The 13,872-nt window shown below is 38.4% G+C and overlaps 1 protein-coding gene across 1 annotated transcript in view; it reads right to left on the bottom strand.

Annotated features, from left to right (window-relative positions):
* Positions 1-13,872, bottom strand: part of PTPN4 (protein tyrosine phosphatase non-receptor type 4) — a gene marked incomplete at both ends in the record, with an annotated part of 165,389 nt that overhangs the window by 13,668 nt on the left and 137,849 nt on the right. The window contains 6 exons of the mRNA XM_080688801.1: positions 2,587-2,722; positions 4,982-5,130; positions 9,456-9,584; positions 10,547-10,693; positions 12,656-12,717; positions 12,906-12,996. Of these exons, the coding sequence (XP_080544927.1) occupies positions 2,587-2,722; positions 4,982-5,130; positions 9,456-9,584; positions 10,547-10,693; positions 12,656-12,717; positions 12,906-12,996 (714 nt within the window). The remainder of the gene's footprint in view (positions 1-2,586; positions 2,723-4,981; positions 5,131-9,455; positions 9,585-10,546; positions 10,694-12,655; positions 12,718-12,905; positions 12,997-13,872) is intronic.

Genomic DNA, 13,872 nt, shown 5'->3' with positions numbered 1-13,872 from the left:
TTTAGGGTATATAAATTATATTTCAAAAAAGCTTTTCTATAATAAAGATATAATTTTTATGCAAAAACTGGAAACTTGAATACTATTTGGTAACTTTTGTGTGTGTGTGTGTGTGTGTGGTCCTGTGAATTGAACCCAGGGGGCATTCTACCTCCAACTGACTGACATCCACAGCCCTATTTTTTACTCTTATTATTTATTTTTGTGGTACTGGGGATGGAACCCAAGGGCATTGGATACCTCCAAACTACACTTCCAGCCCAATTTTTCAGTCATTTTAAAATTTTGAAACAGGTTCTCACTGAGTTGCAAAGGGCCTCACTAAGTAGCTGAGGCTGTCTGTGAACTGCAATCCTTTGGTCTCAGCCTCCCAAGTACTGGGATTACAAGTGTGCATGCGATACCATGGCTGGCTGGCTGGCTGGCTGGCTGGCTGGCTGGTGCGCGCGCGCATGCTCTCTCTCTCTCTTTCTCTTCCTTTCTTTACTCTTTCTCTTCTCTCTCTCTCTCTCTCTCTCTCTCTCTCTCTCTCTCTCTCTCTCTCTCTCTCTCTCTCTCTCTTGTGGTACTGGGGTTCCTGGAAGCCCTTCTATCTCCGGGCTACACTCCCAGACCTATTTTTACATTTTTTTTTAAATTTGGAGACAGGGTCTCCTAAACCAGCGCACGCGGCTGGCTTCGAACCTGCGCGATCCTCCTGTCTCTGCCTCCCAAGTGCAGGGATTACAAGCGTGCGCCACCACGCCCGGCTACTCTTTCTCTTTTCTTCTCTCTTTCTTTCTTTTTGTGGTAGTGGGATGAAACCCAGGGGCATTCTACCTCTGAGCTACACCCCAGGCCTATTTAAAAAGGGTCTCACTGAGTTATGAAGGGCCTTGCTAAGTAGCTGAGGCTATGTGATCCTCAGGTCTCTGCCTCCCAAATGCTGAGATTACAAGCATGCACCACCACACCAGCTATTCTATATTTTTGAAACAAGTTCTCACTGAGTTGCAAAGGGCCTTAATAATTAGCTGAGGCTGTCTGTGAACTGCAATCGTCCTATCTCAGCCTCCCAAATACTGGGATTATGAGTGTTGTGCCACTATGCCCAGCTCACTATTTGGTAATATTAAGAATTTTTTATTTGTCACTTTGAGGTGACAATGGTATTTATTTAAAAAGGAAAACCATAGGCTAGGTATGGTGGTGCACACTTGTAATCCCAGTACTTGGGAGGCTGAGATAGGAGGATTACAGGTTTGTGGCTAGCCTCAGCTACTTAATGAGGTCCTCTGCAACTTAGTGAGACCCTATTTCAAAATAAGGAATAAAAATTGGGGTTGGAACCAGGAGTGGTGACACACGCTTGTAAACCCCGCGCTTGGGAGGCGGAGACAGGAGGATCACGCAGGTTTGAAGGTAGCCGTGCTGGCTTAAGAGACTCTGTTTCAAAATATTAAATAGGTCTGAGAGTGTAGCCCGGAGGTAAAAGGGCTTCCAGGGACCCCAATACCACCAAAAAAAGGGGGGTGGGTTGGGGTGCAGCTCAGAGGTAGAATGTCTCTGGGTTCAATCCCCAGTACTAAAAAAGTAAATAAATAAATAGGAAGGAAAAACAATCTAATCTTTTACAGATATACCTTTGAGCTACACTCCAACCTTATTTAAATTTTTATTTTGAAACAATGTCTAGCTAAGTTACTGTGAGCTGGCCTCTAACCTGTGATCTTCCTGTTTCAGTTTCCCAAATATTGGGATTATAGGCATGCACCACCATGCCCAGCTCACAGTAGTTTAATTAATATAAAATATAATCTTAACACTGATTCTAAAATTTCATGATTCCTCCCCCTCCTTTGATTCCTAAAGCATAATTAGACATTGGTGGAAAATAATAAAATAAACTTAATTTCTAGGACTTTTATTGTTACAATGTAAGTTCTTATGAGAAATAAGTTCTTACTCCACTGCAGCTGTCTCACTGAAAGTAAGCCTACAGGATTCTCCAGTTCAGTGATACTGTTCCCATTCCACATGTGTAATACACAGCAAGTTTCTCCGCATCTGTTTAAGCACTCAAGAATTAACACAGTAGACACCATGCATATTAGGAAAATTATTTCTATAAAAGGTCAGATATTAAATATTTTAGAAATCGAAGCCATAACTTTGCTGTTATGTGTCAAAGCAGCTGTTATGGTCTGGATATATAATACTCCTTGAAGATTTCATATATTGACATTCAGAGGTGATCCATAGATGTCACCTGGACTATGATGAACTGAAACTTAAAAGCCTCCAGACCTTTAAGTTGTGGATGTCAGGTATATTAGGTCACACCAGGAAGAATACGGACTGAAACAGCAGCCAAAAATAATGCATAAATAAAAACATGTGGCTAGGTTCCACTAAAGCTTTATTTACAATAAAAAGTGGCAGGAATCCCTGCTTTAAAATAAAAAATAAAAGGAACTGGGGGCATAACCTGGAATGCCCCTGGGTTCAATCCCCAGCACCAAAATAAAGGAAATATAATTTAGAATATACATTGATAAAAATGATAATGCTGAAGATAAAACATTACATATAAAGTACTGGACTTACAGGTGTCTGGATCATCATGGCTCGCTGGTCTCTCATTGTCCTTACAATGTCTAGAGGGTAGACTGGCTGGTTGCATTCGATAAGACACATAGCTGTTTCCATTGTAATAAGAACCCCGGTTCTACCAATTCCCGCACTAAAAGGACAAATAATGCATAAAATCTTACTGATCCATAATACAAAGAACAATTTCACTTTAAGGTATGATATTATAGAAGTAGCAAGTTACTTTCTAAATAATAGGCTTATTATAACCTTCCTTAAAATGCAAAGTAAGAGAATTATAATAAATCATTCACTAATGCATAAAAGATTTTTTTTTATCTTAAATAAGTAGTTTTTTTTTCTTCTGGTACTAGGGGCATTCTACCTCCAAGTGACACCACCAGCCCTATTTTTTATTCTTCATTTTGAAACAGGGTCTCACTGAGTTGCAAAGGGCCTCACTAAGTAACTGAGGCTGGTTTCAAACCTGAGCAATCCTCTTGTTTCAGCCTCACAAATGCTCAGATTATAAGTGTGTGCTACCACGCCCGGATAGTTTTTTTTTTTAAAGTCATTTATTCATTGCTATACTGAGGGTTTAATTTCAGAGCTACATTCTCAGCCCTATTTTAAATCTTTATTTCTGAAACAGGGTCTCTTAGTAGCTGAGGCAGGTCATGAACTTGTGATCCTCCTGTCTCAGACTCCCAAGTACTGGGATACTTGGGATATACCTGGCATTTTCATCTTAATTTAAATTTACCTGGCATTTTAATCTTAATTTAAATTTAATCAGATTTAAGAAATACTGAAAGTATAATTGGCAAACATGAATATAGCAGCTCCGTGAGACTTAGGATACGAAATGCTCCGTGAGACTTAGGATACGAAATGGCCAAACAGGTTTCACCTTTCTTGCCACTTTGTTCCTCAAATATTGGGTCCTCAATCTATTTTGATGATTTGAAAGTTTACTTCTTTAAATGTGTTGAGGAAAGCCAGGCGAGCTGGCGAGCATTCAGGAGGCTGAGACAGGAGGATCTTGGTTAGTGGACAGCCTCAGCTACGTAGTGAGGCCCTCCGCAACTTAGTGAGAACCTGTTTCGAAATAAAGAATAGAAAGTAGGGCAGGGTGTGTAGCTCAGAGGTCGAATGCCCTTGGATTCCATCCCCAGATCCAAAAAAAAAAAAAAAAAAAAAAAAAAAAGCTGAGCAGACCAAAGATATCCCAAATGTCCCCTGAAGAAATCACTTTAGGAAGGAAATAATTTCTGTCTTATAATCTCCCTGTGAGTGGAAGTCAAAGTTGGAGTTAGTGTATTTGGCTCTTTGAAGGCAGAGGCAGAATGGGAGCTGGGTTGGTTGAAAGGAAGAATAGATTGCCGCTGTTCACCCACCCAGTGCTCTTGGAAGTGGCATATTGTACAATGACATCTGGTGGAGTAATTCCAAGAAATGTAGTAATACCCAAAGAATGCCCTAAGAAGGGGTATGGGGGCACACATCTGTAATATCAGTACTTGGGAGGCTGAGACAGGAGGATCATAGGTTTGTGGCCAAGCTCAGCAACTTAGTGAGACTATTTCCAAATAAAATAGGGCCGGGGGGGGGGCAATCCCCAATAAAACACACACACACACACACACACACACACACACACACACACACACACACGGAAGAAACACCTTGCTAAAAGGGAGGGAATTTAAATTTCAGATTGCATCCTAATGCCTATGTTATGATCTGAACCTGTGCCTTAAAACTCATGTGCTGAACTTAGTGACCAACGTGACCATATTAAGTGTAGGCAGTCTAGGGGGTGATTAACTCATGAGGGTAGCGCTCTCACAGATGGGAGAAGAAACCTCATAAAAGGGCTTGAGGGAGTGGGTTCACCTCTATGCCTTCTATCCATTCCATCCCCTCTGCCATGAGGAGACAGCATTTGCCCCCTCTGGAGGTTGCTGCATAAGGGCACTATCTTGGATGCAGACAGCAGCCCTAACCTGATACTGAATTTGCAGATGCCTTGATCGTGGATTTCTCAGCCTCCAGAACTATGAGAAATAAATTTCTGTTCTTCATAAATTATCTAGTTTCAGATATCTTGTTATAGCAGCAGAAATAGACTAAGAGAGCATACAATACTGTTCGAAAACACATTCTAATTTCAGAGATGTTGAAATATAAAAAGCTTCTAATAATCAGTGTAATAGTTACTATTTCTATCTCTTATCATATAGTTTCTTCCAATTATGTCAGAATATATCCTTTATTTTCTACCCGCAAAGCACAGATTTAAGTAATTATTACAGTGACAATCACAATATAAGGACAAAATGAAAATGCATTCCTTTATAAAAAAAGATCTAGTCAATTATTCATTAAAAAAACACAGGAAATAGAATACCTGCAATGAACAACAATAGGTTCTTCTTTGCCGGCCCTCTTATTTCGGACATGACAAACAAAATCCAGAAAATCACTTGAATCATCAGGGACTCCATGGTCAGGCCAGGCTATGTACTGGATCTGAGTAAGTGGACGACTCTCATTTTTCTAAGTGCAAATAAAAAATTATGTACCTTGACTCAGGAATTTTCTTTAATATAATAAGCCAGGTGTGGTGGCACATGCTTGTAATCCCAGTACTTGGGAGGCTGAGAAAGGAGGATCCAGGTTCACAGCCAGCCTAAACTATTTAATGAGGCCCTCTGCAACTTAGTGAGACACTATTTCAAAATAAAGAATAAACAATAGGGCTGGCGGTATAGCTTAAGAGGTAGAATGCCCCCGGGTTCAATCCCCAGCACCACATACATAAATAAATAAATAAAACATGCCATTTTAAGTGTGTGTGTGTGTGTGTGTGTGTGTGTGTGTGTGTGTGTGTGTGTTGTTACTGGGGATTAATTCTTAAGGTGTTCTACCTCCAAGGTATACCCCCCAGCCCTATTTTACTTTTTTTTTTTGGTGGTACTGGGGATGGAACCCTTCTACCTCTGGGCTATACTCCCAGACCTATTTTATATTTTATTTGGAAACAATGTCTCTTAAGCCAGCAAGGCTGGCTTCAAACCTGCCTGATCCTCCTGTCTCCACCTCCTAAGCGTGGGGATTACAAGTGTGCGCCACCACACCCCACTTACTTTTCATTGTAAAACACTTCACTATTGAGGCTGCCTTCAAGCCTATGATCCTCCTGTCTCAGCTTCCCAAGTACTGTGATTATAGTTGTATACCACCATGCCCAGCTTAATTTAAAAAAGAAAACAAAACCAACTACTACTCCCTTCAAAAATATAATATGTAAACATAGTATAACCCAAAATGTCAACAAAAAGGAAAAAATTATACTAAGCAATGTCCATTTAAAAGCACTGGTTATTTGCATTACCACCATTACAATAAAGAGACCTAGAAAACCCATGAACTAAAAAGTAATCAAGACTCAGGGTAGCATCCATCTGTCCATCATTCATTAATGTACATATTTATTTATGGGTGCAAATTTATTTTCCCAATTATATTTGCTTCAAACTTTAAAAAGTAATTGTCTTGGCTTAGTTCTGAGATACTAAGGGTAAATATAAAGAAAAGCCACTATGGTATATAAAACTGTCCCTCAGGTGCTAATCTGTAAGTGGAATTTAATACAAAGATAACTATTTTCTCTTTCTTTTTGAGGCACTGGGGATTGAATGCAGGCAGGGCCTCACTCATGTTAGGCAAGTACACTAACACTAAGATATATTCCCAGTCATTTTTTTTTTTTTTTTTTTTGTGGTACTGGGAGTGGAACCCAGGGACTATACTCCCAGACCTATTTTATATTTTATTTGGGAACAGGGTCTAAGTTGCTGAAAGCCTCACTAGGTAGCTGAGGCTGGCTTCAAACCTGTGTGATCCTCCTGTCTCAGCCTCCCAAGCGCTGGGATTACAACTGTGTGCCACCACGCCCGGCTTTCCCAGTCAGTTTTTAAAATTTTGAGACAGGAGGGATCTTATTAAATTGCCTAGGCTGGTTTCCTTTCTTTTGGGTAGATACCCAGAAGTGGTATTGCTGGATCATATGGTAAGTTTGTTTCCATGTTTCTGAGGATCCTCCATACTGTTTTCCAAAGTGGTTGCACTAATTTGCAATCCCACCAACAATATATTAGAGTTCCCACTTCTCCACATCCTCGCCAGCATTTCTTGTTGTATTTTGAATGATTGCCATAGAGTAGGAGATAAGTGAAATCTCAGAGTAATTTTTATTTGAATCTCTCTGATTGCTAATGATGTTGAGCATTTTTTCATGCATTTATTGGCCATTTGAATTTCTTCTTTTGTGAAGTGTCTATTTAGTTTTTTGATTGGGTTGTTTTCTTAGCACCGAGATTCTTGAGTTCTCTGCATATTCTTTGTATATATACTAGAATAGTTTCTGTATATTCTAGTTCTCTGTATATTCTGAGTTCTCTGTATATTCTCCATATTAGTCCTTTATCGGAGGAGTAGTTGGCAAAAATCTTTTCCCATTCTGTTGGGTCTCGGTTGAGATTCTTGAGTTTCCTTTGCTGTACAGAAGCTCTTCAGTTTCATGCAATCCCACGTATTGATTAGCCTTTTAGTTTCGTGTGCCTTTGGGACTTGATAAAAGTTTTTATCTGTGCCTATGTGTAGCAGTGTTGGACCTATGGCCTCTTCAAGGAGCCTCAAGGTCTCTGGTCTAATTTCCAACCTAATGCATGTGTATCTATGTTCATAGCTACACAATTCACCGTTGCCAAACTAGAGAACCAGCCAAGATGTCCATCAACAGATGAATGGATTATAAAACTGTGGGATATGTAAACAATGGAATTTTACTCAGTCATCAAGAAAACTTAATTACATCATTTTCAGGGAAATGGATGGAACTGGAGGACATTATGCTAAGTGAGATCAGTTAGTCACAAAAAAATAAGAAATCGGATGCTTTCCCTAATATGTAAAAGCTAGGGGAAAAAAGGGTCATAAGAGAAACTCTAGATGAAGAAAGAGATTCTATAGATAAGCAAATAAGGTGACCTGAGGGGATAAAAGGGGGAGCCAGGTGTGGTGGCACACAGCACCAGCATTCGGGATTGTAATTCCAGCATTCGGGAGGCTGAGACAGGAGGATCGCAGTTCATGGACAGCCTTAGCTATTTAGTGAGGTCCTCTGCAACTTAGTGAGATCCTGTTTCAAATAAAATATTAAAAAACAGGACAGGGGGTATAGCTTGGAGGTAGAATGCAACTGGGTTCTATCCCCAGACCTGCCAAAAAAAAAAAAAAAAAAAAAAGGGGGGTGGGTGGGTGGGAGGGAAATTCTCTAATGCACATGATGTATTTTGGCGGGGGGGTGGGTGTGTGTGTGTGTGGATCCCAGAGGCTTTCTAACTCCGGGTTAAACTCCCAGACCTATTTTCTATTTTATTTGGAAACAGGGTCTCACTAAGTTGCTGAGAGCCTCACTAAGTAGCTGAGGCTGGCTTCGAACCTGTGCGATCCTCCTGTCTCCGCCTCCCAAGTGCGGGGATTACAAGTGTGCACCACCACGCCCAGTTCCTTTTCTTTCTTAATATTGAGGGGACTGTGAAAAAGCTCTTTTTTTCTTTTTCTTTTCTTTTCTTTTTTTTTTTTTTTGTGGTACTGGGGGCGGAACCCAGGGGCTTTTCTACCTCTGGGATATACTCCCAGACCTATTTTATACTTTATTTGGAAACGGGGTCTCACTAAGTTGCTGAGAGCCTAAGTAGCTGAGGGTGGCTTCAAACTTATGGGATCCTCCCCTGTCTCAGCCTCCCAAGCACTGGGATCTCCTCTATTCTTTTAAAAAAGGTAAATAAGCCAGGTGTGGTGGCACCCGCTTGTAATGCCCATGCTTGGGAAGCTGAGACAGGAAGATCGCACATTATTGAAGCCAGCCTCAGCTACTTAGTGAGGCTCTCAGCAACTTAGTGAGACCCTGTTTCCAAATAAAGTCGAAAATAGGTCTGAGAGTATAAAACAAAACAAAACAAAAAAAGGGAAACAAGCCAGGCATGGTGGCGCACACTTGTAATCCCCACGCTTGGGAGGCAGAGACAGGAGGATCGCGCAGGTTCAAAGCCAGCCTTAATGGCTCAAGAGACCCTGATTCCAAATAAAAAATATAAAAATAGATCTGGGAGTGTAGTCCAGAGGTAGAAGGGTTCCATCCCCAGTACCACTACCACCACCAACAAAAACAAACAAACAAAAAAGGGAAACAACATGACAGCTTTCAATTTCTTTTTCACTTTCAGAGACATACCCAAATATTTTACTGATAGTACTTGATAGTACTTGGAGAACTGTTTTATAACCAAACATACTCCTGGTATAATTGTTATGAACAGATAATGTAGTAAATAGTAATAAGTATTATTTATCAGAATCTCTTTTCAATGACTACATGTAGAAATTGGAAATGCATTTATTATAGTATAGAAGCATGTGCTTTATAAAATTCCAACGTATCTCAATAAAGCAGAAAAACAGTTTAGTGATTTTTATAACACTTTCTAGTAACCAGTACTCAGATTAAAAATATTTTCAGATTTCAAAGTTTTTACAATGAACACAGTTCTTTATTATATTATTGTTATTGTTATTATTATTATTTTTCATGGGAGGACATTCAAGCTGCCGATGTTTCACCAGCATTTACACTGTACAACAAAATTTTTAATGTGGCATGAGGAGCTTAAAGGCATCTCGTGACTTTAATTTGCACTTCCTTAGTGACTACTGGTGCTAAGCATCTTTTCATGGGTTCATCTGCCATGTATATTTCTTTTTGGTGAAGGGTGCAAACACAATAGTTCTAATAAATGAATATCCTGCCTTCCTACCTCCTGGTTAAACAGTGTCATTTTCCTGAAGATATAGGCAGGGTTTCCTTCTTCAGAGTGACAGGTGACTTGGTAGCATCCATAGGACGAACTTCCTGTGGGTTCTGGCCAATATTGATGACACTTAACCTGACCAAGAGAATTTAACAAACAAATTATGCACATATAAATTTAACTTTTCCAATTTTTTTTTAGTTGGTTGGTTTTACAGAATTGGGTGATCAAATCCAGGGGCAAGCCGGGCGTGGTGGCGCACACTTGTAATCCCAGTACTTGGGAGGCTGAGACAGGAGGATCCCAGGTTTGTGGCCAGCCTCAGCTACTTAGTGAGACCCTGTCTCAAAATAAAGAATCAAAAACAAAACAAAAATAGGACTGGGGATGTAGCTCAGAGGTAGAATGTCCCTGGGTTCAACCCCTAGCACTGCAAAAACAAAAAACAAAAAGCAACAAAAAAAGTTCCTGGGTTCAGTCCTTAATAGAAAAAATAAAAATAAAAGTTTTCCAGGTTTATCCATGTTTTAGCAGGTATCAATACTTCATTTTTTTATACTACATTTCTATTTATTGTCAAATATCAAGTATAGGAGTATATTACATTTTATTTACTTATTATTTATTTATTTATTTATTTATTTATTTTTGTGGTACTAAGGATAAAACCCAGGGGCATTCTACCTTTGAGCTACAAACCCAGCCCAACTTTTTATTCTTTATTTTGAAATGGTCTCACTAAATTGTGAAGGTTCTCACTAGATGAGGCTGGCCACGAACCTGTGATCCTACTGTCTCAGCCTCCCAAGTACTGGGATTACAAATGTATGTCACCAAGCCAGGTGTGGTGGCGCACGTTTGTAATCCCCACGCTTGGGAGGCTGAGACAGGAGGACTGCACAGGTTCGAAGCCAGCCTCAGCTACTTAGTGAGGCTTTCAGTAACTTAGTGAGACCCTGTTTCCAAATAAAATATAAAAAAGGTCTGGGAGTATAGCCCGGAGGTAGAAAGCCTCTGGGTTCCACCCCCAGTACCACCAAAAAAACAAAAACAAATGTACGTCACCATGCTGGCTGTAACATTTAGTTATGACTTACTCTGCCACGTTCAACTTGTGTAGTCAACATTACAACCATGGAGGAGCCTTGTTCCCAAGTCATTTGCCAAAAATCTGTGCAAGTGTGTGGTAATGGCCCTTGACAAGCAATGTACTGATTTATAATACTTGAAGAAGGAATTTCCATCTAAAAAGAAAAAGATATCAACATAAAATCTCTTGCATTATTGCTTTTCACTATGATTGGCAATATAAAAATCACTCACTGATTGTTATATTGAAGGCAACTAATCTCAAACTATCAATCAGTAAAAAATCTCTATCAACAATTTCTTTTTTCATTTTTCTTGGTACCAGGCATTGAATCCAGTAGCTACAAACCTGGCCTTAATTTTTATTCGTGTGTGTGTGTGTGTGTGTGTGTGTGTGTGTGTGTGTGTGTGTGTGTGTAACCCAGAGACTTTCTACTTTTGGGCTACACTCCCAGACCTATTTTCTGTTTTTTATTTGGAAACAGGGTCTCACTAAGTTGCTGAGGCTGGCTTCGAACCTGTGTAATGCAATCCTCCTGTCTCAGCCTCCTAAGTACTAGGATTACAAGCATTTGCCTGGCTTATTCTTTATTTTGAAATAGATTTTCACTAAATTGCAGAGGACCTCACTAAGTAGCTGAGGCTGGTGGCGAACCTGTAATCTCCCTGTCTCAGCCTACCAAGTACTGGGATTTTAAGTGTGTAACACCAACACCTGGATTCTATCAACAGTTTTTTATTTTACCTGTAGAAGAAATTTCTTGGCAATATACAATAACACATATTTATCTTTCAACTAGCAGAAAGAGGAATTTAAATGTAAATATTTCCCAAAAGACTTTTACAGTTTTGAGAGCATATTTACAGAGAACCTTGTTTCGAAGTAAAAAAATTAGTAAAGAAAAATATTTACCTGTAAAGAGTTTACTGGTGAATTCTAGAGGAAGAAAAATCCTCCCATTTGTTTAAGCTTGGAGTTTGGATATAAAACTTTAAAGGATATTAGAAGAATTTTTAAATTTACTGTTTTCAGAATGAGGTAATACAGTGAATATTTTGGGGAAGATACATCATCATAAACATTTGAGGTTAAAAAAATAAGGTGATATTGTACATGACAATTTAAGGACCACTAAAGGATGAACAGAGAAAGAAGTCTCTCCCATTTTAGTCTCTAGAGTTAAAAGCTGGAACCATTTCCCTAATATCTAATACATCCTTTAAAAATATTTTGTAACCAACTTAAAAATGTACATGTTAAGCCATCTTCCTATTTTTCTATAAAACTATCTTAAAATGGTAGTTTATCATGGTTGGAACCCAATCCAGTATTTGCTCTAGAAACAATGATTTACTATTTGCTAATTCAATATTTACAAAGACTTTATAGAATATAAGTGAAACAAGACTGGCTACGTGCCAACAACTGCTAAAGCTAAGGAATGTGTATCTGAAGGTTCAGTTTACTTTTTGCTGACATTTTGTACATTTGAAATTTTATGTATTACAAATGAGTGACACTTTTCCCCCCCTCAGATTGCGAGTAGGGACCTTCCTTACAATGTTATGTTCTACACAGTTGACCATTCATTAGATAGCCTGTTACATCTCCAATGATTTAAAAGGCACCTTTACCATAAATGAAGGTCTAGTATTTATGTTTGATCTGTTTCTGAACTTGACTATTTTATTTGACAGCTCTGTCCGTATACTAGTACCAAACTATTTTCTTTACTATAACTTTCTTAATATTTTCTCAAAATCTGGAAGTTTTTTTTTTTGTGTGTGTGTGTGTGGTACTGGGCATGGAACCCAGGGGCATTCTACCTCCGAGCTACACCCCTAGCACTAGTTTTTATTCTTTATATTTTCAAAGAGGGTCTCACTGAGTTGCAAAGGGGCCTTGCTAAGTAGCTGAGGCTGTCCACCAACTGTGATCCTCCTGTTTCAGCCTCCCAAATGCTGGGATTACAAGCATATGTCACCACACCTGGGTTGGAAGTTTTAATATTCTATATCAAGATGAGGCTTTTCAAAAAAAAGGGAATTAAGCCTCAAAGTTTATGGTGGTCCCTTATTATTTCAATTAACAAAGATATAAGAAAATAAAAACTTACATTTATATAGTTTGCATTGATGTAGTCTTCATTACCTTTTAAAATGACTCGTGTAGCATCATCTGAAAAATTTTAAAAGAAACAAAAAAAATTTTTAAATTGTTGTTGTTTGGTTTATTTGGTGCTAGGAATTGATTCCAGGACCTTGTACATGCTAAGCACTACCACTGAGCAACACTCCCAGCCCAGAAACAATGTTTTCAGAAAGTTATTTGAAAAAGATTAAATTTAATAGATTATAGGTACTTACAAGGCGAAATGTCTCTGTATCTATTTTTGGAAATGTTCTGAGGTAATCTGGCACAAGACATTGTCATTCCAGGTTTTTTCCGATACAGTTGCTTAAAAAAAAAAAAAAGTATCTGTCCAATAACCCCTCAACAATTTATTTTGCATTTCAGACTTGTTTCTGTACTAATAGAAAACAGGTTTTTTTCCTTTGAATATTTCATCCATACCACAATGGACCTCAGGCTAGTAAAATACTGAACCAGAATTGCAAAACTGAGTTCTGTAGTTTTTGACATTATGTATCATACTTTGAAGAATGGTAAAATAATTGAAAAACATTTTTGCTTACAGCAAGAAGTATCTAAAAAGTTCTGAATAGCAAATCTTCAGAGAATACTTGGCTTCCATTTGATTTGGAGATATTTACAGTATGTGAACTGATAAGTGCTCTAATGTTTTATAATTACAAACACTACACATATACATCAGAGCAACAAATATTGAGAGGCATTTAAGAAAATATAAACCTAGCTTTTTAATAAATAAAACAAATCAGGCTCACATAATCTAAATAAAGCATTTAAAGACCACTATATGATTATTAATCAAAACTCAGGGAGCATTCTTGTTCTTCAGGTAGAGTGATCTGAGAGTTTCATGACTATGCTGACAAAAACTAGAGAAAGATTATGATAAAGTATAGACCTCAAATATAAAAAATATTTTCCTTTAACTCAGAATTTAAGTCTACTACAGTCTAGCCTCATGTTCTATCTTTCTTAACTACTTAATTACAAAAAATTTAATCTGATGACACATATACAAAATTCCTTTATCCCCATAGTTTTAAAAAACAGCTATCTATACAATCATAACTTTATATAATCATAAGTCAGTGTTATGGGAGAAATTTTAAGACAATGTATTTCAGATTTTTTTTTTCCTGGTACTGGGGATGGGCATTCTACCTCTGAGCTACACCCCCA

This window comes from Muscardinus avellanarius, assembly GCF_963383645.1.
Source record: "Muscardinus avellanarius genome assembly, chromosome: 2".
In the NCBI taxonomy this organism is placed as follows: Eukaryota; Metazoa; Chordata; class Mammalia; order Rodentia; family Gliridae; genus Muscardinus; species Muscardinus avellanarius.
The sequence above is the reverse complement of the archived record's forward strand: the minus strand, read 5'-3'. Positions and strand labels throughout refer to the sequence as shown.